Consider the following 23,555-nt stretch of genomic DNA (forward strand, 5'->3'; position numbering starts at 1 on the left):
AAGCCAGGAGTTTCCCCCCTGCTTTGGAGCTTTACCCCAGTTTTCTGGCACCCCTTCTATGGGGAGCTGCTGTTGGTCCTGGTGCAATTCCCAGGGGATGGAGCAGCAAAGCAGCTGCACGTGGACAAGTTCCACAACTTGCTCCATAAATACACACACTCTGGGGCTGGGTTTGCAAACCAGGCTGCTGGGACAGACAGAAAATGCTTGGAGATGCTGCTTTATCCAAGCCAGTGGTTAAAACAAAGCATAGAAACTCATACTTAGGGATGACCACTTATCAGGGGAAAAAAGGGAGGACACTAAAGCACCTGGATACCTGTGTTTAAACCAGAGTTTGAACTTTCCTTACCCCAAAACAAGCCACTTACCCTTCTGTTTGGAAAGAAGAGTTGGGAGACATCCCCAGTCACTCACCACAGGCAGACCTTTTCCACCCAGTGCACCTCAGTTAAACCCTTCCCTCCCTGCTGGGCTGCACTGGCCTCTCCAGGTGCCAGATGAAACGATTTTAAAGCCTCTGGCTGGGCCAGGAAAGGCTGATCCATATTCCTGAGGTCTCATTGCTATTCTGCAGCTTCAGCTCATTAGTGCTTAGGTGCTACAAGAGCGGGAGCGTTGGAAGTTTCTGGGTGAGACAGCTATTAGGGGAGAATTGAACACGTCTCGTACAAACCCATGGCCTGTGTGAACTCGCTAATTTACACCATCGATCTCAAAGGTGCCCACAGGCCACCTGAACCAAAAAAAAAACCCTGCCCTAGATACAGGCTCAGCCACTGGGGGGAAAAAAAAGAGAAAACTTAAGCAAAATAAATAACCTGCAGCCCCAGAAAACTGGCTGCATCATCACACCCCCTGCTAATCCATTAGCCAGCCCTCCTCCGCACGCGGCTCTTAGGAACGGTGTGAGCTCCAGCTCAGGAGCTCCTGGAGAGAACCACCATAGAACAGAATCACAGAATGGTTTGGGTTGGAAGGGACCTTAAAGATGGTCTTGCCATGGGCACGGACACCTTCCACTATCCCAGGTTGCTCCAAGCCCCATCCAACCTGGCCTTGAACACTTCCAGGGATGGGGCAGCCACAGCTTCTCTGGGTAACCTGTGCCAGGGCCTCCCCACCCTCACAGCCAAGCATTTCTTCCATTTATCTAACCTAAATTTCCCGTCTTTCAGTTTGAACTCATTGCTCCTTGTCCTATCACTACGGTTCCTGATGAACCAGCCCAGCAAAGGGCCAGCATGACCAGTACAAACACCCACACTGTACCGAGGGAGCACACTGGGGGTCTGCCCTCTTACAGGGACTGCTCCCAGCACACGTGCTCAGCACAGGGCAGGGAAAGCTCTCGGCCCTTCATTTGAGGAGGGCTGAGCCACTGCAGCCCTGATGGTCCCCATGTCCCCTCTCTGTGTTGGATGTGCTGAGTTTCCCCTTCTCTGCAGCGGGAGCTGTGTCCTCACCCAGGTTTGAGCTCTGCCTGTTCACACCTCGTGACAGTCCCATGGGGAAGTCACCGGGCAGAAATAACCTCTTTTTGCCTCTGGTTAAGACAAATGGGGGGGAAAAAACTCCACCTTTTCTCCTAATAAGGGAACTCAAAGTGATGAATTTTCCACTTATCCTGAAGTTCTTCCCTCGGAGGCACTGATGCATTTTTAATGGTCTCGATGTAGCTATTAAGCTGGTAATTGGAACAGAGCGGACTCCAGCTCCAGGCAGGTCGGGCCCCCTCCGAGTGTGTCCCCACGCCACGCAGGTGGGTGTTTCTGGGGTCCCTGCTCCTCCCAGCATCGCTGACCCTGCTCGGCCCCGTGTCCGGGCAGATCATCACCACCAAGGTCCCGGCGCTTGAGGTGCTTGTCTCCGGCCTGATCCTGCCTGAAGAGGGCTGACAGGGAAAACATTTGGGAAAGGAACCGTCCCCTTGCTCCCTGTCCCACTGCGAGGAGAGGTGAAACGCCGCCCCCCGCCTCCCGTGCGGACGATACCCCCGGTTACGCACCTCCGAGGGAGGACTAGGGGTGCTAAGGAGGGGTGGGGGTGTCACAGCGGGTTGGGATAGGAAGGGAGGACCCCGCCGCGTCCCGTCGTCGTCGTCGGCTCATCCCACCCGCTCCTGGCTCATCCCGCCTGTCCGGGCTCATCCCGCCTGTCCGGGCTCATCCCGCCGGTCCGGGCGCCGGGCGCTGCCTCCCCCTCGCGGCCGCGGGCAGCGCGTGCTGCCCTGAGACCCCCCCACCCTGGGGTTCTCCCCCACTGTCCTGTTCAGGAACACTCTCCCCGGCACCCTCCCACCCTCCTTCCCAGCCCGGCGCGGGGGGAGCAGGGCCCTGGGTATCCCCTGGCAGCGCTCCCGGGAGGGGATGCTCCGGGGGGGGTCTCACTCCTGGGATGAGGCTCTGGGGGAGTCCCGGGTTGTACAACCCCCAGATTGGGACCAGCATCACCCCACAACAGGAAAAGAAAGTACAAGGGTAGCAGGATCTCTCCCCAGGCTGCCACCCCCGAATCGCTTAGGGGCTGTTCTGGGAATCCTGGGATCTAGGGGGCCCAGCTTGTACAATTCCCAAATCAGGACCCCTGGCCAAGCTGCCACCCCCGACATCCTCAGGCTGCTCGGGAGCCTGAACAGCCCAAGGCTGATGCTCAAACAGTAACAAGAGGCACCAAGAAGCACGTTTGAGGATGAATTTTATTGAAAACAAGGACTGGAGTTGAGGGGTACAGACCATTCCCAGAAGTACAAGGGGAGTGGGGCTTCTGATGAGAGCAAAAATCCTCACCCACCTTAAAGCCAAGCTGATTCCCCCACAGGGAACTGCCAGGGCAGAGGGAATAACACAGGATAGAGAAGTGCAGAGGTGAAGAGGGATATGGGATTAGGACAGGTAAGATCCCTGTCAAATGAAGCAGAGCAGATGGCACTCAGAGGTGATGTTTGCCTCTTTGGCAATGCCTTACTTCATCCACAGGGGCCCAAGCCCACCCCAGAGGCATCTCCCCCCTGTTTGAAAGGGCAGTTGCTCCCTTTTCCCAAAATACAGAAATCAGGACTTTCTCCAGGAGGAGAAATGCAGGGGGGAGAAAAAAAAAAGACATGCAAAAAACCCCCACAATTCCCCAAAGCACCAAAAAAAGGGGTGAGATAAAGGAAGGGGAGAGGGGTCAAAACAAGGAAGAAAGGGGAAAAAAAAATAAAAGCTCAACATCAAAACAAAAAGTAATCCAAAGTAACCAACTATGAAAAAAAATACAATTGTACATCTGAGCAGCAAAGCCGTCAAACCGAGCGGGTACAGGTGAGCATCGGGTGGTTTGCAGAGCAGGATGAGGAGGGGGGAGACATGAACATCAATCACTTCCTTATTTTCCATCCAGAGGTGGGCTGGGGGGGTTAGGATTGAACCAAAGCTGAACAGGGTTTGTGCAGCTCCACCTGGGCTGGTTTTCTCAGGGTTTGTTGACTCAGGGAAGGGGATCAGAGGGATGATGGGCGGGGGGGAGAAGCGCTGCTGCCTGGTGCCCCAGCATGGGGACATGAAGGACTGAAAACCATCTGCCCCAAAGCAGCTTTCCTGGGAGCAGCTGGCAGGGATAGATGGTGTAGAGCACCCCAGTTCCCAGGCAGAGGGTCCCCAGTGCCACTTCAAACCCTGGGCTGCAGGAGGTGGGAGCAATGAATTTAAGGGGACATAATCCTTCACTGGAGGGGGGACCCTGAACGCTGGAAATGCACCCTGAAATCCAGACCTCCAGGGCTTGAATTTCAGGAATAACGTTTTTAAAAGATTCAGTTAAAAAATAGATGTCTTTCTTTAAAAAAAAAAAAAAAAAAAAAAAGAAAAAGAAAAAATCTTAGGCCAGGGTGTTTTCTAGTAACCCCTTCCCCACCTGCCCAAATGTAGCCAGAAAAACGCTATCCATTCAACCAAATCTGCTGGCCACATAGATATTCACACATTCATCACTGATTTAAAAATATATATAATATATATATAGCGCACACATACACACACACAAATATATATTAGAAAAGAAAAAAAATCCTTCTGAAAAACTCAATTAAAAAAAAACCCAAAAAAACCCAAAAACCAAAATCCACAGCCGGTGCATTTATCTGTGATCATGTACAGTAGAAGCCAGAAATCCCTCTTTGCTCCCGTGGCTCCTCGGGCTGGGAGCGTGGGGAAACACATCAGGTTTTCACAGTGGATTTGTCAGGAGAGAAGGAACTGCTCCTCCCTCCTCCCACACAGAAGGGCTTTAATTTATAGCAAGTTAGATTAAAACTAGGAAACATGTTACAAAGTCCATTATATATAGACATCAAATGTACAACTGGCGGCAGCCCCGGGCGAGTCACTGGGGTTTGGCTCCCACTGACACCTGGGCAGCTGGAGGGGTTGGAGGCAGTTTGGGACACGAGGAGTGTTGAGTTCAGCCTCCAGAACAAGTGGGTGTCACAGTGCGAGGTCTTACATCAGCTCCAGGTTGGAAGGGAGATGGAGCAGCGTGTTCTCCAGGAGCCAGGGGAGGTGGAGGCAGCCAGGGCTGTGGAAGGTGATGCCCAGGGCAGGGATGTCTCCTCCGAGCCCAGGGCTGGAGGGAGAGAGGCAGCACCAAGGACCTGCTGTCTCTCCATCACCTTGTGCCCACGAGGGAAGGGAGTGCTGGATGAAGTCCCGTGGGCAGGAGTGGGAACAGCCTGGGCTGCAGTGTGTGCCAAGATGGGCTCATGAAAAAATGCCCTTTTTCTCCCCCCCACAAGGGAGCAGCAAATCAATTGAGGGAGGGGGATGCCTGACTTGATGCTGCCTCAAAGGGTCATTAAGGTGTAGAGCCAGGCATCAAAACAGCCTCTGGTGTGAAAAGCAGCACACCCAGGGAGTCCCACAGCCCCTTAAAAGGCTGTGTAGGTCCTGGGAACAAAGAACCAGGCACAAAAGGAAGGCGAGCGAGACCAGACTCCAAGGAAGGGACTTTGGGCAGGCAAGAGTGGTGCAAGCACAGCAGCATTGCTTCTCTCTGCCTTCCCCAGGCAGCAAAGAAACACAACCCCCTGCACTGTGCACAGGCTGCTGGGGAGGGGAGATGCCCTCTGGCACCCTCTGCCCGCTCAGGGACCACGGGCACAGTCCTGTCCCCGGGAGGGATACGCTGGCATCAGCAGGGAGCTCCTGAGCCTTCTGTCCCCACGGCTTAGCTGGAAAGGTGTTGGCTTCAAAAGGCTCATCCTGGGGGATTTCACAAGGCAAAGAGAAAAAGAGATTGCAAGGCCAGATGGGGCCAGAGGTGCCCCCGGGCTGGGGAGGCTGGGGAGGTGCAATGTGTGCAAACCACCATCAACTCGAGTCCTCGTTCGCTCTTCTGCGGGGGAGCCGGGACAGAGGGGCTGCAGGAAGCCGGGAGCTGTGCTCCTGTTGGGAGTTAGGAGTCTTCCCCCAGGATCTCTGTCACGAAGGAGGCCATGTCAGTCTCTTTGGTGTCGTGCAAGGTAAAGAATGGGTGTTCCTGCCAATGAGATCAAAGACAACATCAGCTGACGCCCAGGGACAGACAAGCCCAAGCGCAGACCCTGGGGGATGTCACACAGCCGGGGAGGTGCTGGGGGTGGGCACCAACCTCCTCCCCAGGCTCCCATGGACAACATCCCCCAGCTCAAAGATGAACTTTGGCATTTCTAGGTTCAACCCCAGCGGGACGCCCCATCTTGGCAGCTGTACTATCACACTTTGAGGTCTAAACTCTCCAAGAGCAGACAGGACAGAGGGAGATAACACCTAATAAACCCTGACCTTAACACCCGTGAAATCAACACACCCTTCCACCTTAGACACGCTACTCCCATCCCGTTCCATGCATGAAAAATCACTCACTCATCCTGTTGTCCCATTTCCCTAGAACCTGCTGGACCATTGATTTGATTTTCAAAATGCTTTGGAATAAAGACCAGCAGAAACAGCCCCACACTTACCATAAGTTCTAAATAGTTCATTCGCTCAGCTGGGTTCTTCCTTAAGCTGGAAGAAAAAACAATGGGAGAGAAAAGCTGTAGGATGTTTTTCTTTTGCTGCACGTGGTCTGTCACGGGGGATCTCCCCTTCCCAACCAACATGACATGTTTCTTGTGGGCTGCACCCATCCCCTCTCCCTCCTTGGCCGAGCAGGTTTGAACCACCAGCAGAGCAGCCAGGCAGGTAACTGGGAAAGGACAGCTCAGTGTTTTGCCATGAAAAGCACAAGCCAAGCAGCTCTGCAGCCTGCCTCACACAGACCAGAACAACTGGGGAGGAGAGGTGGTTTCCCATCACCCACAGGGTGGGCTCACCACTGCCTGGCACCTCCAAGCAGCACACAGGGAGCAGGGGACACCCTGAGGGGAACAGCTTCCCACAAAACCACAAACCAGCTTTCACCCAGAGGCTGCCAGGGGTTTGTTCTGGTTTCATTGCCACTTGGCCAGAAAACACCAAAATTTCAGCTGCAGCAACAGCAAAAGGGGAAGGGAAACGTCTGTGCCTTCCAACCAGCCCCGGTGAGTCAGGCCGAGAGCAAAACCAGTTTGGGCAGCACTTCCTGCCATGCCAAGAACCAGCCCTGGTATGGCAAGGTGGGGAAAAAGAGGTTCCAAAAGGATGTCAAACCCAGCCCCATGCTTCACTCCAACCCCTGTGGATCAGGGTTCCTCACCAGCCAGGCTGGGAGAAGCCACCAGTCCCTGCTGGAGACTCACCACTGCGCCGTGAAGTCCACGAACTCCTTGGAGAAGCGGTCAGCAGGCAGCTGGGGAGAGGGCTCCTCCACCACCTGCTTGAGCTGCTGGAAGGGGGTCCCCCAGGACTCATACGGGAAGCGGAGAATGGCCAGTTCAATCTGAGGATGGAGGCAGGGAAACCTGAGACACCGGGACAAGCACAACCCCACACAGCCCACCTGCCTCAGCCAGCTCAGAGTCAAAGGCAAACCCTCTTTCCTTACAAACCATTTTTGGTCATACCACTTTTTTCTTCCCTTTTTTCTTTTTTTTAAATAAAAAGACTCAAGAAGCCAAAAATACTTCCTTTTGAGGCTGGCTCAGCATATTAATGCATTTACAGGAAGCCACCACAGATATGTAAAATGGGATTATTTAAAAAGATAATCACAGCACACATTTTCTGCTCTTGGCATCCAAAGTGCTTTGCTGGCCCTGAGGCAGCCTCTTGGCCTCAGGCTAGTACTGTATGAGCTAAACACACAAAAAAATCCACAAACCCAAGAAAAATGAAGTGTTAGAACATCATTTATCACGATCTTTGCCAAAACCATCTTGATTATTGGGTCCTTCCTACAAGTCACCTCTTCTCTACAACCATTCAAGCAGGAAATAGCCCATCACATCTCTTGGGCAGTTCTCTTCATGCCAAGATCAGTTCCCATCTCAAAAGGGGAAACAGAACCTCCAGACTTGCCTGGTAGGGTGAGACAGGATGGGAGGAATAACAAACCTGAAAGGACAGAGCGGGACAGAGCCCGATGCCCTCACCTGCCTCTGGCTCAGGTCAGGGGAGCTCAACTCCTGCTGCTGGAAAACTGAATGAAGCCACCATTCCAGTGAAGGTCTGGATTAGCCCTGCAACTCAATGGCCCAAAAACTGTCCAGTCTGAAATCAATCCAATTCCTTCAGAAACAATATTAAAAAAACAAAACAAAACAAAAAACCTCCAGGAAGCCAACCCAGAAGGAAGACATGAGAGGGAATCAAACAGGTCAGGTTTCCAACTCAGTTGCAGCCTGGCTGGCTTTCAGCAAGGTCCCCTCTCCCTTCCAGCTTTGGAAAGGTTTGGATGTTCCATCGTTAACAGTCTCCCATCCCACAGCTTCCTGCAGCTGATTATATTTCCAGCCCAGCTCTGCACTGGCAAGGGGACACCAAGGAGAGGGGCTTGGCTTTGGCACTGTGGACAAGACTGGCTGGGGAAGAGGGAATATTTGCCAAGAGATCTCTGCGGCACAGGGATGCAGCACCCAAAACAAAAGGCCCTAGCTAAGAGGGCACAGGAAAAATTCCTGGAAATAATCTCCCCACAGAGAGAGAGACAGTCTCCTGGAAAGCAAGAGCCCCGTTCCTCGGGCAGCATCCCTTCGAGCCAACAGCTGGGATTTCCTTTGTCCTCTGGCGCCAGAGGATCTCAGCTGCCTTCTGCAAGATCCATTTCTTGCAGGAGGTGGATAAACCATTCTGAGCAGCTGTAATTTTGGAACTGAAAGTATTTCCCCTTCCTCTTGGCTGTTCTGAGCTACCCCACAGGCAGGATTTGCTGCAAACCCCACACACAGCAGCTCTCACTGCAGCAGGGCTCATCCTGATCCCCCTGCAAGGCTCTGGTGATGTGGGAGAGGGGTGAAGCAGGAAGGCTGTACCCCAGCAACAGTAAACCCTGCTCCACTGACCACCTCTCCAGCCAGCACACAGAGAACTGCAAAGCCCTTAAAAGGTAGACTTTTGGATGCCCAACTAAGCCCACGGTCATCCATATATTGTCCCCTGGGAGCCTGACCTCACATCCACACAGCTCGGAGCTAAGGAGCTTGTCAGAGCTGGCATTGTACACAAGTAACTCTGTGGAACCAGGCAAGGGAACACCCCAGAATCCATCAGGAAGGAGTAAGAAGGGAGAGTAGGACAGAAGATGGATGATTTTGCCAAGTTTGCCAGTTGACTTGGAAAGAGCCATGGCAGTGGTGGTAACACTGGCAGCACACTCCAGCTCTGAGCTACATGCCCTGGGGTGAGGTAACCTGTGTGCACAGGGCAGCCCCCTACCCAGTGCTCTGAGTGTTTAATCTTGAGCCCTGAGCTATCACACTCAGATTTAGCCCTGTTTGGTGTGTCCCCACCCAGCTGCCACTGCTCACAGCAGGGGTACAGCCCCACCAGCCCAAACCCCATCCCAACCCCAGGGCTGCAGGGGCAGGTCCCAGCCCTTGGTGTTACCATTGTGATCCCAAGGCTCCAGACATCTGACTTCACGTTGTAGCCCTTCTGATTGAGCTCTGGGTTTATTCTTTCTGGCTGTAAGAGCAAAATGGAAGATGTTACAACTCCATCTCATCTTCCCCAAGCGCAAACCCTGCAAGGCAAATCTCTGGCTCCAAAACACAGGTTGGGTGGATTTCTCTGGTTCATATCCCCATGGAGGCAGGGTCTGAGGTTAAATGTGGCACTGATGAAAGACATGTCTTGCTCCACACAACTCACATCAACTCTCCCTCTTCTCAGGAGAGTGAGACTTGTAGTACCCCTGCAGCACAATCCTGCCCCAGGAGCACACACTACCCACATGGATGCCACAGATGGCAAAGGGAAATTCATACTGACTAGAGGATGAAATGAAACAATCCTGCCAAGGAAAGCCTCAGCATTTTCTATCCAACAAGGAGTAGCCCTTTCAACCACCACCAGCCAGTCTTTTATCCTTCTGCAAATGGAAGGTGGCAGAGGAAGAGCCCACTGAGGGATTAACACACAGAGCAGGGCTTACAGGGAGGGTAATCCCATCCTTGGAGGGCTCTGCTGAGTCAGGGAGAGCAGAGCACTCTCAAGTGCTTTTCATCTCAGGATGGAGGTGAACCAAGACTGATTTCTAAGCAGCAGCCTCTTCCAGTCAAGGCTGAAGGCTGCACAGGATTGCACTTACAGCCATGTAAGGTTTGCACCCAGCATCCATGGTCTTCGCCACAGAGTCCACCAAGTAGCCACTGATCCCAAAGTCGCACATTTTCACGTGTCCCTCCTTGTTGATCAGCACGTTGGAAGGCTTCACGTCTAAGAGAAAATGCAAGAGGGCAAATTAGGTCTTTGCAGGGATACTGAAGAGTCTGAGACAAGATGGACAACTCCCTGCTGGCCTAGGAGGGGAATCAGACCAGCTCTAACACAGGGGAAGCGAGGCAAAACCCCACCAGTTTTATTTAATAAAAGTTGTTCACAGGTAAACTGTAACCACGCCCTCCAGGAAGAATAAGCCTCTTCTCTAAAAAGATTGAAATACAACATGGAGGAGTTAATCCCCAGCTCCTTAGGAATGATTTATGTGCCCTGCACAGACTTAAAAGCCCCATTCTACCAAATTCTCAGGACAGTTTGTCCCATGCACATCATGATCTGTTCACAACTACACAAGGGTCTATATACCAGGATGAACAGCACGACCTGGGTGTTACAATTCCCATCTGTGATTTTATAAAGGTCTCTTTCAGCCCTCACCTTGCTATAACTACCCAGCCAGGAGGATGTGGGGATTTTGTGCCTCCAAGGCACCTCGGTACTCCCAGAGAGAGAGATGCCCATAAAAATACAGGTAGTGAGGAATTCAGTTATTACATTCAACCCTTCGTCTGGAGAGGAGGAAGAGAATGACATCCTGCAAGCAGAGGCCTGAGAGATGCCTCTCAGGAACAAGTCTTGGGCATCTAGATATATCTACCACGGTCCTAATAAGTACCAGCACACCCCACTTTAGGCATCCCAGATGGACACACCACCTATCTCCTGGAAAGGAATCTTCCCATAGCTTATTTCAAGGTTAGATCTCCAGCCACATCCTACTAACCCCATCCAGCACTTACCTCTATGGATTACAGAGAGTTTACTGTGCAGGTGCTCCAGAGCTCGTACAATCTGGGGACAAACAGTGAAAAGGCACCCATTAGTCACACACAGCACCAGCTTCCCACTGCAAACACACCACAGGCCTCAACAGAGCCCGGCAACTGGCTCGAGGGATGCACAAACCCACATAAGAACACAAGAGGCACTCACAGACACAGCCATTTTCCCCAAAATGTCTTCAGGGATGGTTTTCTTCTTCTCCAGTACTTTCTTGTAAAATTTATCTAGGGAGGTGTCCATGAGTTCCATGCAGATCCACACATCGCCCTGCAGATGCAGAGAAAGCAGCTGAGAGAGAAGTCCCTGGAAGTCCGTGGGAGCTGAAGAGAGTGGTGGGGATGGATGGACAAAGGGACCCTGCCCTTTCCACACAGGGCAAGCCAAGGTCCCTGCCATGCAGCTGCTGTTGGCCAAACCATCAGCACATGGGCTCTGCACTAGACAGCGATGGGGACAGATGTCCAAGTGCCACCAAAGCTACCTGTGGTGGTCTCCCTTTGAGGGTCTGCCCCAAAGTCAGTCCAGGCCGTGGACAACATGCTCAAACATCTGCCATGGAAGTGAGGAATGAGCTCAAGTAAACGTTACCCGAAGAAGGGAATCCTTTGACTTTGAGCCATGGCAACACCTCAAACAGCCCAGCTGGGCTGAAGAGCACAGAGGTGTTTTGGCACAGTTTGGTGCCTTCAGCACAATCACACAGGCCCCAGGTGCCCCCCAGGCATCCACCAGCTCAGTACCTCACGGAAGAGGGCTCCGTAGAAGGTGACTGTGTAGAAACAGTCAACTGTCCTCATGGAGATGTCCAAGTCCATCAGTAACCTCTTCTGCTCCTGAGTGTTCACAGTGGCTCGAATCCTCTGAGACAAATATAAGAAAACAAGGGTTTGGTGTAGGTGTGATAACACCATCATCCCTCAGTCTGACTCACAGGATCTGCAGTTCAGGGCAAGCATTTGATGCTTATTTTGCAGCCAGTAGCACCCAGGAGATGTCCAGATTCCCTCTGCCAGACAGAACCTTAATGAATGCCAAACCCTTGGCAAGCTCTGCAGCGGATGCAGGACCAGGCCAGCAGCCAGGACAGGCACTCTGACATCCAAACCTTGCACTGCAGGCACCAAGCCTGGATTTCAAAGCCTGATATCAACCCCCCAGTACCCCACAGCTGGTATCAGCACAGACCTGTCACCAGACAAACCACACCAGGAATACCAGAGGCTGCCAAACCCCGGTAAGCCTGTCCCCGTTTTGCCACAACCAGTGAAGCTCAGCAGTTTCTCTGCTCCCTTGGAGCTGCACATCCTGATCTCCATCCCCTCAGAAGGCAGCTGTCCTCACCTTCACAGCCATGATGGTGCCGCTCTGCGCGTGCCGCACTTTCTCCACCACGCCATAGGCACCACGGCCCAGCTCTGAAATTGCCACCAGGTCATCAGCCTCTACCTCAAAGTTCTTTAGAGAGAGAGAGAAAAAAAAAATAAAATCAGGTACGAGTACACTTAACAAGGACATCAGCAGAGATCCCATACTTTCAGCTCACTCATACAGGGCATTTCCAAACCATGGTACCTATGGGACTCCACCCGCTCCTGTATGTACCAGAGGCACCACACTTAGAGAACACAGGTGTATTTTTGGCTCTGTTGAATCAGAGCCCAAACCCTCTCACCCCCATACTCACCAGGGCTCATTTAATTCCCCCTCTGCAGCTGGAGATCAGGGACTTTCATCCCTTAAGCCAGGGCACGCCGCCACTGGAAAGGGCACCAACCTTTGGTGCCTCACTGCCTGCTCAGGATTACCCAGACAAGGGTATTTCTGCGGTTGCTGAACTATTTGCAGGATTTTAACAGCTCCTAGGCCAACAGGGGCAGCAGTCAGGAGTCTCCACCACAGCTCCAAATCCCTGTGTGCAGCTGGGGATCCCTCACCTGTCCACACATCCCAAAAATCATTGGTCACAAATACACCTATACATCTAATGACACCCAGGCAAAGCCTCTGTCAGATGGACTGCTGCACACAGTGACTAAATTCCTCATTATTGGGGAGTTTCAATGGGTTTTACCTGCTTTTGATACTTTCTCCCACCACCAGAAAGCAGCCAGCAAGATAAAATGTGAGTTAGCACCAGGATGGAGCTCAGGCAAGCACAACTACAGTAAGTCTTGCTTAAATCTGGAAAAAACCCACAGCCAGTGCTCAGCCCAGTGAGTGCCCAACACACCAGGGTGCCAGCAAGCTCCTGCACAACCCACAAACAAGTTTCCCTAAAGACACGTTCCCCTGTAATTGCTGGCTCTGCTGGGCAGGGCACGAACCGAGTGAGACACGGGCTATTTTTGGACACTGTGTTCATCGCTCCTCATAAGTCACAGGCCTCCTTTTAGCCAGGCTTTATCCAGCCTCCAGTTTTCCTCCGGTCTCAGGGAAAAAAATAATACCAGGATGCCAAATTGCCCCAGTAGCCACAAAGGCAGCGAGGGTGGGAAACAAGCACGGCACAGCGCCGGATGCTGTGCCTGCGAGCTACGCCCAGAGCAGGGAGAGAGGAAACAGCCTCTGGCGCTGAGGAGCCAAGCTGGGACATGTGGCTGCCGGGCTCCTGGCCAGCAAACTCTCCTTGGCACTGGCCACAGCACAGCCAGCAGCCACCAGCTCCAAGGGACCTTCCCACCAGTCCCAGCTCTGCTGATGGAGCCAGATGTGGCTGGTGAGGCAGGAGCAAGGGAGGGTTGTGCCTGAGCTCAGCACTGAGCTATGCACTGCCCAGCACAGGAAGGTGCCGGCCCTTTCCTGGGCAGGACAGTGGATCCTGCAACGAGGAGAGCAGGGTTAAGGGGGACATGTCCGACCTCCCGCCCCGGGCAGCTGCAGAGGAGCAGGGCAGGCTCACAGTGCCTGCAGGGGCCTCCAGGAAGGGTCTGGTGGTGCTTTTCTGGACATGTGTTCTGCAGTTGTTCCAGGTTATTGTGTTGTGCTTTTCCTGGCATTTGCCCTAAGGCTTCCCCAGAAGCTGGCGGTTCCCAGCACACTCCAGGAACCAGCATTGCCCTGCCCAGCAACAAGAGGTGATGGATTGCAACAACGGAGCCAGCGCTTCCCTCCCAGGACAATGGGATGCACGGCATGGCCTGCACAGATCTGATGGACCCGAGGTCATCATCCACCCCCATGGCCTAAAGCTGCCCTTCTGCCCAGGTCCTCTTCTCCACCATGTTACTCCAAAACATCTGGACCAGACCCTTCCTGCAAACATTGGAGCAGGCAAGGAAGTGACTCCAGAGAGTTTTCCTTACGCTGCAGCGCTGTCCCCTTGCACACAACATGCCCAGGCTGTCACAGAGAGCATCTCTTCCCAAGCTATTAATATGCATGACACAATGGCCAGAAAACAGCATGGGCAGCAGAATTGTTCCCTGGATGCAGGCAAAGCTTCCCCTCCTCTCCCCTAACCCTAAAACCTTGCACTGAGGCCAAGGGACCCAGATCCCACCAGTCAAGCCACCTCCCAGCCTGGAAAGGACTGGATATAGGGCTGATCCCATGCAGAGTATTTTTAGCTCACTTGCAAACAGCTTCTGCAGCCCCAGGAGAGCCCATAACAAGAGAATGAAATAAAAGAGAGAGAGTGGCTATTTCTAGCAGTGTTTTTCATTAGGTCACTAGGAAAGGCTTTGGAGAGATGGAGAGAAGCTTTGTGCCCAGCTTCTCCTGGGCCTCAGGGAGTAGCACAGACCTGTGGGTATGTGGGACACAAGAACTTTGTTTGGGGCAGTCTGTGGGCATGGTGAGGCCACCCTGATTTAGGGCAGATGGGCTGGGTCATCACAGAATGGTTTAGATTGGAAGGGACCTTAAAAGTCATCCAGCTCCAACCCCTCTGCCATGGGCAGGGACATCTTCCACTAGACCACATTGCTCCAAGCCCCATCCAGCCTGGCCTTGGACACTTCCAGGGATGAGGCATGGACAACTTCTCTCCACCCATTCAGTGGGGACTGTCAAGGGACCGCTGTGATCTCCCACTATGGACAAACTGCCCACCTGGCCTTTGATGGCACTGCCCACAGGCAAGAGAGACCAGTCAGCAAGTGCACAGGCTCAGGGACAAGCCATCCAGCAGGCAGGGTGACCCATTCAGCTCCCCAGCAGTCACTGTTCTAAATACACACAGACACCCCATCACTCCACAGAGAAGAGGTCCTGCTGTGGGATGTCTCATCCCTGCAAAGCTGCACCAGAAGGGCACCATCCACCTCACAGGGTGCTCTGGAATCTCAAGACCTGACCTGACAGGGTGTCAGGCACAATCCACAGAGCCTTTTATGCACAGGGCAAACACTGGAAGCAAGTAAAAAAGGAAACCCCACTGACACGTACTTTATCTCCAATGGTAATGAACGTCCTGGAGTCCAAGTTCCTCGGGGGCCTGCAAGAAAAGAGAGAGAGTCAGGAGAGAGCCCAGCTTCACTAACCCTCTTGGCCAGGTTTCACATTCCTTCGAGCACTTTCAGCTGCTGCTTTCCCCCGTGCCTTGTCGTGGGTTCAAACCAGCCCCCTCCAAATGCTCACAAAGGCTTTAATCGTGCCAGTAACACCTCAGCTCACACCCACGAGGCACTCACTGCACACAGGCAGCCAGAACCCCGGGGAGTCAGCCAGGTGAGACAGGCATATCAAAGCAACAGGCTACAAAACCATCCCTGCTCAGGAGACAAGCCTGAGGAACCGAGACCGCCAGGATGAGCCGTTTCTGTGGCAGAGCAGCTCAGTTGTCATGTTTTGACAGGCAGGTGTCGTAACAGGACAGCCACGTAGCCTGAAACGCACACCAAAGGAGCAACAGGTAATTCCTCACCCGTGAGTCATTTGTGTGCACTCGCTGCCTGTTCCAGGCAGGCAGGGCAGGCAGCACTTTTGTGTCACGCTTTGCACAACACCAGGCAGGCGAAAGTTGCCCTTTATGGCTTTTTTCCTCATTGCTGCCCATTTCCCATTGCGGGCAGCACAGTACTTTTAGAGCCATCCTAAGAGTTCTGTCCCTCTTGCCTCACTTCTCTGCTGTCCCCATCCCCTGGGACCTTCTAAGAGCAGAGATTGCCCAACTCTCAATTCCCATCAGAGCATGCGGCAACCTCCAGCTTCAAGGAAGTACTTCAGGCTCGAAGCAAAAGCCTTGCACTGCGCAAATATTTGCACTGCAGCTTGAAAAGCACAGAGAAAAGGAGTCGTGGACAGCTTGCGCTGAGCCCCTGGGCATGCAAACGCCCTGCAGACTCCAACATGAGGCCTTCTCCAGGGGAAATTCAAACGCTGGCAGGAGCGGAGACAGATGTGCCCATGGGGGAAGGAGGTGGCTGTTACAGCTTTAATTAATGGGGGAGTTCCCCTGCCTCCCCCTCCAGCTGATCTGCCCTCTCTACCTGGGGTTTTCAGCAGTGATATTTCCCTTTCTGGGATTTCACTGCTCTCCTGGAGCTGGGAGAGTTCTCTAGAACAGGAGCAAACAAGGCTCAGCAGTGGAGACACAGCCTGAAGTGTTTTGGAAGAGCACCATGGAGGAGGAATTTTAGCCGTCTGCTCTTTGTCAAACCAAGCACTGCTGCCCTGGGCTCTCCCCCACAGCACAGCAAGCATCAGCAGCACGAAGCAAACAGGGCAGAGAGAAATTCCAGTGCCCTGAGATACTGCTGGGCACCAGCACCAAGCAGCACAACAGTGTAAGATGTCTGTGTCCTCCTCACACCAGGGCAAGGAGCTGCAAACAACCCAAACTAACCCCAATACTCATGCCATGCAAAGCATTCCCCAATTCTCACCCCCCCTACTCGTGCCATGGTCCAGCTGTCACCACCTCTTCTCTTCCCCTGCACTAAAAACTTCTCCTCTTCTTCCCTTGGGCAGATTTGCTCTCTCCACCACATCTTTGCCCTTTGGCATTGCCACAGCCATGGCAGAAAGATTAAGGAGAGCTTCCCTGCTGTCTCCAAGCCTTTGCCTTTCAACCATTTCAAATCAAAACAGGCACCTCCCAAAGAGACACAGGTTGTGAATGTGCCTGCACACACGTGTGCATGGGTGTGCAATTCCTTCTCATCACTCACAAGCCAGAGCTTAAGAGAAAAGAGTAACTGTGCTGGTTTTGTGAAGTCTTCACAGGCCATTCCTCTTGAGAAAGTGCCAAATCCAGCTCTGGAGAACATCTTTAAGCAGCAGAGATACTTACGTTGTGTTGGCAACGGGCTGTTTGATGGGGACACATGTTATCCTCAGATCTGGTTTCTTCCTGCCTTTCACTGGAAGAGAAGATACACAAATGAGCAACTGGATCTTTGCTTTTTTTCCTTCAAGCATCCTGTTCCCCACAGCCACCAGGCAGGGAATGCAGGGTTTGGACCTCCTCACCACAGTGAGCAAAGTGACAAGAAGACCACAGTGCTCATGACCCTTTGCCCAAAGTTTCAGGCAAGAGCCAGAAGCACAAGTGGGTCTCGATGTCACTGTCAAGGATTTGCCTGCAGAAATATCCAGGGGTGCACTGACAGAGACCATTTTCCAGGTCTTGCAGCCAAGTGCTCTTCACCCTTCATGGCCATTAACAGTCCCCTCTCCTTGGAGACTTAAACCTTTTTCGGGGTTAAAGTTGTGATTTCTGCCAAGCACTTACCTGGTTTGTGTGGCTCCAAGGATCCTTTAGAACCTGAAAGAGAGAAAGGAGACACCAGCTCAGCCTTCACACTCCAGTCCAGCCGGGCAGCAGCCGCATATCCCTCATGGTCCAATGCAGGGCCCCAGGAGAGGGAGGCAGCTGGGCCTCGGGAGCTCAGCCAAACCTGGCCCCATCCCCGTTTCTCCAGCCACAAGAGGTCCCCATGCCATTAGGGATGTGCAAAGTTCCCGAAAATGCTCCCTGTCCAAAGGTTCCTTGTCCCCCAACCCCCAGCTGGGCCCTCCTGGGAAGAACCAGGGTTGGACCAGGCACGGAAGGCAATGACCACCAGACCTCCAGCAAAACCAAGGGGTTAGTCCCAGAAGGAGTGGGGACACCCCAAACACAACTAAGGGAAAACATGCTAAAAACAGACAGGAACTGACTGTCAGCCAGTAGTGGACCCACCACAAACCCAGGTTTGCAGAGGCCAAGACCCTCCAGACAGGGCACCAGGAGTGACTGGTAAGAGGATTCTCTCTTCCCACTCCTCCCAGCTCCAAACAGTGCTGAGATAACATCCAGTGCTGCAGAGGGAAACAGGGCTCAGGTAGGGCCAGGACAGGCCAGATACTTGCATTCTACCCCTGCACATTGGGAAAATAACCAGACCCCAAGGGGCTGAAGTGCTGCAGTCGAGAGCATCGAGGTCTTGATCCCCCCAGGCAAGACAAAGGGGCAGCTGCACTTTGCAGCTGAAGGTGCTTGTGGCTGCACAGAGCTGGAAGATGCATTAAAAAGCAGGAACATCAAGGTGTGCTCCAGGCAGTAGGATGGGAGCAGACAGCTCAGAGTGGCCTTGGATAGCCCTTCAAGACAGCTCCTACCTGCCTGGCTCCCGGGAGCAGGCGTGTGGACAAAGTCCAGCACTCCAAAGGTTGCCAGGCAAAGGAGGGGAGAGGCAAGGAGCTGGAATTTCAGCAGGAGACACAGCACCACGTGAGAGCTCCTGCAGCTGCAGCAAGACAGGAGGACAACACATGCCCAACATGTTCCCAGCACTGACAGCCCCCATCCCTGTCCCCTGCAATCTCCAAGATAAAACAGGTGGTTGGAGCTCACTTTTCCAGCCCTGTCCTTCCCCAGATGCAAACCTCACTGAGTCTGCAGGTCAGAGCTGGTCTGCAACATACTGCAAAGGTCCCGGCTGCAGGACCAGCAGCATCCCTCCCTGCTGAGGGAATCAGCATGGATCAGTCTATACCCACATTTTATCTGCCACTTTTCCTTTGTCAGAGTCAGCCCATAAGGCCTGGGACCAGCACGATTCCTGTGAGTGATGTGAACTTCCAGCTCCATGAAAGCGGCCGGCAAGTCACTGCACCCCAAACCGACCCCTCTTGGATGGAAACCACCTCTGGAAACCCAACCGTGCCACGGCAATCACAGCTTCTAATTTGTGAGCCTGCAAAGTGTCCCCTACCCATTGCCCACCTGGCAGGGCTGGAAGGGGCACTATGAACAGCCCCACACACCCCCTGATGGCACTTTGCAAAACATCCAGCTGAGCGACGACGACAGGAGCAAACGCAAAACGGAGCCAAAGGAAAGGTGCTGTCTGTGGGTTCGGAAATGCCTCCCCTTCCCACAGCCAGCCTCTCGCTACTCACCGTGGGAAGCCATGCACAGACCCTAAAAACTGGGGTCCCCAGACTCCTTCTGCACCCAGGCAAGTTGGGGAGCTCGCCGTGGGCACACATTCCATCCCAAGGGATGCATTTAGATCGGTGCTGAGCGGGAGCCTTGCACTGAGCGCTCCTCCCCCACGGCCTGCTCCAAAACTCAGGCTGGTTCCTGCTTCACACGCAGCCCCCCAGCAGTTACCAGTCAGACCTCCACACGAAGCCCCGAAATACCCCCCCTCCTGGCTGGGATTTTGCTCCATCTGTTTGCTCTCCCTCTCCCCAATTGCCATAGTAACCCTGCACAAAGCGCCTTCTGTGCCGCCGGCTCCCCTGGCATCGCAGCCGCGGGTGACTCACGGGGCAGGACCAGGGTCCAGGGGCTCCTGGAGCCAGGCAGCCCGTCCCGCAGGCGTCAGCCCTTCCTCAGCCCCGTCTGCAAGAGTGAGGCTGGGGGGGAGCTGGGAGCACTGTTTGGTAGAGCCCAAGCTTGCAGGCAGGAGGATTTGCAGCATGGGTTAGAGGGGCAGCAAGGGGCATGGAGAATCCCTGTCCCAAACCCCCTGCTCTGTACAGGAGAGTCATTCAATGCCTCTGTGCATTGCCATGAACTCTCCTCCAACAGGGGCCCTGCACATCAACCCATTTTCCTGTGCCCCCAAACTACTATCTTTGCCTTCCCAGTACTGTACCACTGGCATCAGTGACCATCTCCTTCCCACCCCATCCAGCCTAGCCCCAAAAAGTATTCCCTAGCTCCAACCTGAAAAAGCACTGATTAAACTGGAGGTATTCCACCACCACTCCCAGGCTCTGCCAGGGCCACCTACGTTGGCGGAAAACCCTGCTCAGCCCATGCCTGCAGGAATAAAGTCACCCTGGATGCTGCCCTGCAGCCAGGGAGCTGAGGCAGAGATTGGATTTGCCTGTTATGGTTCTCCTAAAATTTGTCACAAGATTTCCAGCCCCTGTAGCCTGGCCTGAACTCCTTCTTGCTGAAGCTTCTCCCACTGCTTGCAGCATTAGTGCCTCTACAGCCCCCTCAGGGAAAGCCCATGCCCTGTTTGGGTGAAGGAGGGTGGAGAAAGACTAGGGAGGGGAGAGAAAAAAAAAAGGATAAAAAGGAAAAAAAGGAGAAGCAGAAAGGCAGCAGGATGGGCATGACATGACCCTGCAATTCAAGCTCTTCAGTCCCAGGGCAGCATTTGCCTTTAGCCCCCGCAGGCAGTTGCTGTCAGCTCCTTCCCATTGGCAAGGCCCCCCCAGCACTGTCTCTCCCACATTTGGGATCCCAGCAGGGTCAGTGCAGGAGGAATTGCTAAAACGTGCACAACTGCTTAGGACACCTGAAAACCCTGGGAACACTCCAGTTTCCCAAGGTTCTTACAAGAGGGGTGTCTGCAAGCACACAGCACAGCTCCCCTCAGAAGATCCCTCCAGCAGGAGGAGGCGATTTGGGGACATGTCACAGTTATCCCTCTGCTGCCAGCCCAGAGCCCATGGGATGGCAGGGCACTGCTCTGGGCAGTGGAAGAGGCTGCTGGCTGTGGACACACACTGCACAGCACCCTGCACTCAGGGCAGGGCAGGGGAAAATTAGCTGACAGAAGTTCCTGGTGTGCACGAAATTGCAACCCACGTGATGCTGCAGGCACTAACTGCATCCTTTATGCTAAGAAAGGAACCATTTCCTCCTAAAGAGAAAAAAAAAAAAAAGCCTACCAATTTTTTTTTTCTCTTGCTATAACCTCCACCAGTCAAGAACCGCCACAGACACTTCCTGGAACTGCTTAATTCTACACCGGAATCCTCATCTTTGCCACCACCAACTTCAGCCCTATTAAGTTGCACCTCTCCCCAGGAGGTTTATCCTTCCCACTCCGCTGGCGTGGGCGGAGAGGAACGAGCAGGACAATCTAAAGAACTGCAAATAAAACTATTTGCCTGAGTCGACCTTTGAAATTAAACCTCTTCGCTGCCTCCCCGGGGCTCTGGTTGCAGCCCCAGGTGAAGTCGGAGGCTGCTCCGAGAGCTGCACTGCTTTGTTAGTGCTGGGGGAGATGTTTGGGATGCATCCCGGTTCTCCTCGATCCGAGGAGGAGAGTCAAATGCCATGGATAAGGCAGAAGGTTGGAGGGTGGATCCCAGCCCTGCTGCAAAGAAAGAGTTGGAACCAAAAAGCATCAAGGAAAAAAAAAAAAAGAATAAAGACATTTGAGGCGGGGTGCAAAGCAGAGAGGGGAATTTGGGTGCTTGGTCATGAGAGCCAGCTCCTCACAGGCACACTTCGTGCTATTTTCCACTGTTGAGAGTGGAAAAAGCTGCCTGTGGAAGTGGAAAAAGGGCTCTCAACCTGCTGAAAGCCATCACTCATCAGCCTGCCGAGGTCCTGCTGCAGAGGGGCTCCAGCGGGTCATCGCCGCCCCGCGCTCCTCACTTCTGCAAAAACTGCCAGCCAGGAGAAGGAAAAAACCACGCTGCAGAAAAAGCCCCTTGCAGCCCTAGAACAACCTGTCAGCCCGTGCTGAATCAGAGCTCCTGACTGCCGGGGTCATGGGCACCCACTTTTCCCATGCAACAGGCTTTTTAGTACGGGACAAGCATGCAAGAGCCTCTGGAAAACCCTGCGTCCCAGGAATGCAACTCAAACCGGAGCCAGGAGCCAGCTTCACCCTCTGCATATTTTCCTTCAGACATGCTAGATTTTTATTTATTTTATACTTTTTTTCTACAATTAAGACACCAGAGTTTTAATCCCACACAAAACATGCAAGCTTCCAGTGCTTTAAAAATAGATCCCCAGCTGCAAACACCGGCCCCCCGCCCAAGCAAGGAGAAAGCAACAAAACCGCATGGGTTGACCCCAAAAAGTTACACAGCCTCTTTTAGTACCAAAATCAGCCCTCTGCTCTCCCCCACCACGTGTTTTGGAAATTGCAACATCTACCTTGCTTCTTGTCCATGGTTTCCCAGAAATGAAGAGCAGCGCTGGCACGCCTGGCAGAAGAGAGGGATGGGGGCGGACTGGCGGAGGGAGGGAAAAAAATTCCCGCAGGATCCAGCACACTGCACTTCTTGCAAGCACCGATGATTCTTTTCAGTGGGAATGCATGGCCCCGAGCACTCGCTGGCTTCACGCAGCTCTCCTTGCCCGCTGTCCCCAGCTCCAGGCGGTCCCCAAGGCTGGGAGCAGCAGTGGAAGCAATTGGGGGGAGCCAGGGAAGGTAGAGCCGCGTTCCCTCATCGGCAGCTGCCGAGGTTGGCCGGACTCGGCTCCGATTACCCTTGAAAGCTCAACAGTTGTAAAAACTGCAGCAGTGAAATAGCAGGTGACGTCAACAGGAAACTGGTGGGGAGCCAGCTCCAGCTCCAGCTCCGGGAGCCGCCGAAGCGCTGGATTGCCACAGTGCATCCCAGTGGGACACGTTTTCTTCCGACAAACTGAGTCACTCAAACCCAGCCTGCGGGCCCAAGCATCCCACCAGAGCGACCCTTGCCCCGGGACAGCCCTGGCACCAGCCAGCAGAGCAGAGCAGAGCAGAGGGGAGCCCATGCTCGCTGGCTTGGGCACCAGAGGGGGTGCCGGGATGGAAAGAGGTCACATTTCGTTGTGCTGCAGGTGACACGTTAATTGCTCTGCCACTAACAACTATTACCACAACAAATAGTAGAAATATTGTTCCATGACAATACCAGCACGGGGCTTAGCAGCTATTCCAGGGGGACAACCGAGAGGGCATCTCTGGTGGCAAAATATAAATCGCTGCGTGGATTTGGGTGGGAAATAGCAGGGGAGAGTGGGGGAACAAAAGCATTCGTTTCTCTGCAAACACGTGCAAGAAAAGCTGTGGCAAAGTGTCGCTGCTCTTCCCCTTTTCCTTAGAACCAGCCCAGCAGAAGCCAGAGTTGTCGTTCCTGATCAAAGCCAGGCTCAGCTTTGACAGGCTGCAGTTTTATTTTCAATTTCCCTGACAGCCTGGAGGGGAAGATACTGTACCAGCTTCTTTACCTTGCACTAATTATAGAAAATCTGCTGGTGCTTCGCTCCTGAGCTCTCTCCCAACTCCAGGCTGTGCTGGGCCATGCACATTTGCAGGCTGAAAAGTCAGAGGTCAAGGTAAATGCACATACCAACATAATGAGTGGCTCTAATTTTAAATAGTGTTTATGTAAGCCCCAGAAGGACTGCGGAAGGTATTTTCTCAGGCTCATTTCCACTCCCAGGGTATAGTTTCAGGCACAGATCATCAGCACATAAAGGATGCTGACGCAGGAGCTGCTATTGCAGATGGCACTGAGAGCCACCAGCACCCACCCCTGGCACTACCGGGAGAGCGATGCTGTGTTGTCCTCCCATCACAAACCCTCTTAGCAGCTAATTCCCCCTTTCCCAGACATAGACACTCCAGGGATCTTCACAGACACCCACAGAGTCAGAGTTGCTTTGGAGCAGAAAGTCCCTAACCCAGCAGGTGAGATGGGAAAGACAATTTCCTTTGAATTAGTCCTGTTGGGTTTCAGCGCCCGAGGACCAGAGGTGGTGTAGAGCAGAGCTTC

The 23,555-nt window shown here is 53.3% G+C and overlaps 1 protein-coding gene across 3 annotated transcripts in view; it reads right to left on the minus strand.

The window, feature by feature from the left end:
- Positions 1-2,680: 2,680 nt before the first annotated feature.
- MAP2K3 (mitogen-activated protein kinase kinase 3) overlaps positions 2,681-23,555 on the minus strand; it is a 32,794-nt gene continuing 11,919 nt past the window's right edge. Inside the window, exons 1-13 of one of the 3 annotated variants that reach the window (XM_027656517.1) lie at positions 21,946-22,255; positions 17,335-17,367; positions 16,894-16,963; positions 15,048-15,096; positions 12,003-12,116; positions 11,402-11,521; positions 10,812-10,928; positions 10,619-10,670; positions 9,688-9,815; positions 8,985-9,062; positions 6,740-6,879; positions 5,981-6,026; positions 2,681-5,517 (exon numbers count right to left, since the gene is read on the minus strand). In XM_027656517.1, coding sequence (XP_027512318.1) covers positions 5,434-5,517; positions 5,981-6,026; positions 6,740-6,879; positions 8,985-9,062; positions 9,688-9,815; positions 10,619-10,670; positions 10,812-10,928; positions 11,402-11,521; positions 12,003-12,116; positions 15,048-15,096; positions 16,894-16,963; positions 17,335-17,367; positions 21,946-21,961 — 1,047 coding nt within the window. In that variant the 5' untranslated portion in view covers positions 21,962-22,255 and the 3' untranslated portion in view covers positions 2,681-5,433. Of the gene's footprint in view, positions 5,518-5,980; positions 6,027-6,739; positions 6,880-8,984; positions 9,063-9,687; positions 9,816-10,618; positions 10,671-10,811; positions 10,929-11,401; positions 11,522-12,002; positions 12,117-15,047; positions 15,097-16,893; positions 16,964-17,334; positions 17,368-18,986; positions 19,015-21,945; positions 22,256-23,555 lie in introns of those variants that run through there. The other 2 variants (XM_027656518.1, XM_027656516.1) reach the window with 2 other exon arrangements.

This window comes from Corapipo altera, unplaced genomic scaffold, assembly GCF_003945725.1.
Source record: "Corapipo altera isolate COAL_440 unplaced genomic scaffold, ASM394572v1 104, whole genome shotgun sequence".
In the NCBI taxonomy this organism is placed as follows: domain Eukaryota; kingdom Metazoa; phylum Chordata; class Aves; order Passeriformes; family Pipridae; genus Corapipo; species Corapipo altera.